The sequence below is a fragment of the Limulus polyphemus genome, unplaced genomic scaffold (assembly GCF_000517525.1).
Source record: "Limulus polyphemus unplaced genomic scaffold, Limulus_polyphemus-2.1.2 Scaffold3541, whole genome shotgun sequence".
In the NCBI taxonomy this organism is placed as follows: domain Eukaryota; kingdom Metazoa; phylum Arthropoda; class Merostomata; order Xiphosura; family Limulidae; genus Limulus; species Limulus polyphemus.
In genome coordinates, this window is record NW_013669151.1 from 64,585 (window position 1) to 67,256 (window position 2,672).

A 2,672-nucleotide genomic window follows, 5' to 3' on the forward strand; every position below is an offset into this window, starting at 1 on the left:
AACAATATATAAGGATATATGAGAGATAGGGAGATTAGAGACAAAGAAATATCTGAAACTCAATTTTAGTAATGACCTACCCAGTTTTCAAACATAAAAAAAATGGAACTAGATGCAATAATAACAATGAAAAAGAAAATGTACTTACCAAATTCTAGTTCAAGTGAAATTAAATTTTCTTGCACTATCACTGGCTCATTCTTCTATGAGGTTTTTTTCAAATTGCAGCAGTAATTTAGATTTTTTCTTGGTGGTTACAAGATTGGTCAAATTGACCAGCATTGTATAGAGTTAGGATAGAGAAAATAAGAGATAAAATACAGATTTTTACTGAAAACAAACATTTGGAATGTATTTAGGAGGTTTTAGAGATTATGCAAATTAATTTTGAGATAAAGAAAAGTATTTTTAATCTTAATATGAAAATCATTTTCCACACGGTCTAGTAAAAAAAATACTCGATATATTCAGGGACAAATCTTATTTTTTGGTTTATTAAAAATACCTCACTAAAAATATGATTTGTATTTGGGGCCCAGGTGCCTCACACTCACTGCACCCCACTCTAAGGACCGGCCCTGCTGCCATTTAAGCCATTCAAATAGAATATGGTATTTGATTTCACTTGGAACATCTCCTTTCAAACAAATAGTGATTATATCTAATACAAGTTTTCTTCCTGCATTTACATACATAAAGATGGATGAGCAAATATAACTTGAGTAATGAACAACCATAAAATAATTGTTCACAAATTACATTATCACAAACTGAAATTTACGATTGAGATTTATACACATAGGTATCAAACTGGTTTAACATGTATGTTCTTAGATAAATGAAAAACACAGAGCTTTAGTCTGATATTTTGTTAAACAATAACATTCCTAATCTCCCATGATTTGTATTCACAAACATTTATTATAAATTAATAAAATCTCACAAAGTTTAAGATTAAAAATTATTATACATTATATAAGAACTTACAACTTACAAACAGTTCTGAATTTTTGTTATTAATTTCACAATTTTCCATATACTTGTTAGCTACAATTTGACAATTATAGTTCAATAACTAATTTCATACCAATCTGATTTTCTAGAAAAGTTAATGAAATTTTACATGCTAAGATCATGTAGTTAAAGGATCAACTTCTATGCAAAAACATTAAGTATATATGTATAAATAATTTAGTTATATCAACTGAAATATGTTGTAAGTCATATTGTTTAATATGTATTTTTTTCTCATTAACAGAAAGTTCAACATATAGTGATTTTTTTAAGTTTCTTTTTAAATTGAAGTCGTTTTTTGTATTAGACAAATTCAAAATTAATTACAAGAAAGTTGAGATTCTCAATAATCCTTAACATAAAGCTTTGAAAAACCTGTTTGTTTAGTGCTGATTACTTCACTGTTTTTTTGTGTGAAGAACAGTGTAAACTCTGAAGGTTTTATTTTGAAAAACTAATGCAAAATATTTGGAATAAGGTGGTTTTAAATAGCGAACTGCATCACAGAAAAGTGATTGTGAAGTTTCTATACTACTTTTACCCAAAAAGTAATCATAAGAATTCTTATTGTGGATGTCCATTATCTCTGGAAGAGTGCAACCATCTCTAGGAGGGGCAAGACAAATGCTGTCTTCTAGAATGATGTATGAAGCACCAATATCTTCAAGAAGATGATGAACATATTCAGGATCTCTTCTACTATATATCTGATAGACCTGTAGTAGTGGGAAACAAATTAAAGTAACTACATCAACCAATTTATCTTAAAACAACAAATATTTCATATAATTTCTTTAGATAAGAACATATGGTGGTAAGTTGAACTATGCAATTAGTGTAATTTTATAATCACTTAATAGTTAGGATCATTAACCAATATCTTTCAACTAATCAATTATTCTCATATGAGACTTAGGTTGTTGAAGTAATCAGAAATTGTAATAATTAATTTCAGTAAATTGATTATTTTTGTGAGTTGAGATGCCAATCGATTAAATTGAACATCTTTGAATTAATCAAAAAATAATAAGAAGAAATCATACTGACAATATTTTGATTATATGAATAGTAGGAATAATAATAAACTAGTAATTTTGATTAGTTTATTATTTTAGCAACATCAATCAATTTAATTGTAAGTTCAATTAAGTGATTACTTTGTGTGATATTAAACAATGTAATGGATTAGATCACTTAATTGAGTTAATTGCCCAGCTCTAATGGTAAGCCTGTAATTAAGATAGAACCTACTAAAGATATATTATGAAATACATACTAAGATTAAAATGAAATTATTCTATAAATTAAGTAGGATTTTCTGATGAATTTTGATGTAATGACTTATCCGTCCTCAACAACTATGTAAATCCTAACATATAGGCATCACACTTACTTCATATAAAACTAAAGATATATGAAATTGTGGAAGGTCTGCATCTTTAGTGTACACAAATGTTTTTTTCTGCTATAGTTGATTTCATATGCTTAGTACTGAATAATCCTAACTAAGCTTATCTAATGCCTTGTCTTAGAAGATAATTATTTTCTAAATATTACATATTATGAATAGCTTCTCAGCATACAATATTGTTGCGTCATCGAAATCACGTGACTATTCTCACGCCCTCTACATTCTAGAACTATCCTGTACTTTGGCG

General features: G+C 27.6%; 1 protein-coding gene across 2 annotated transcripts in view; it reads right to left on the reverse strand.

The window, feature by feature from the left end:
• Positions 1 to 6: 6 nt before the first annotated feature.
• Positions 7 to 2,672, reverse strand: part of LOC106469552 (probable C-mannosyltransferase DPY19L3) — a 37,908-nt gene continuing 35,242 nt past the window's right edge. For both annotated transcript variants that reach the window (XM_022398093.1, XM_013930048.2), the window contains exon 3: positions 7 to 1,730. In XM_022398093.1, coding sequence (XP_022253801.1) covers positions 1,413 to 1,730 — 318 coding nt within the window. In that variant the 3' untranslated portion in view covers positions 7 to 1,412. The remainder of the gene's footprint in view (positions 1,731 to 2,672) is intronic.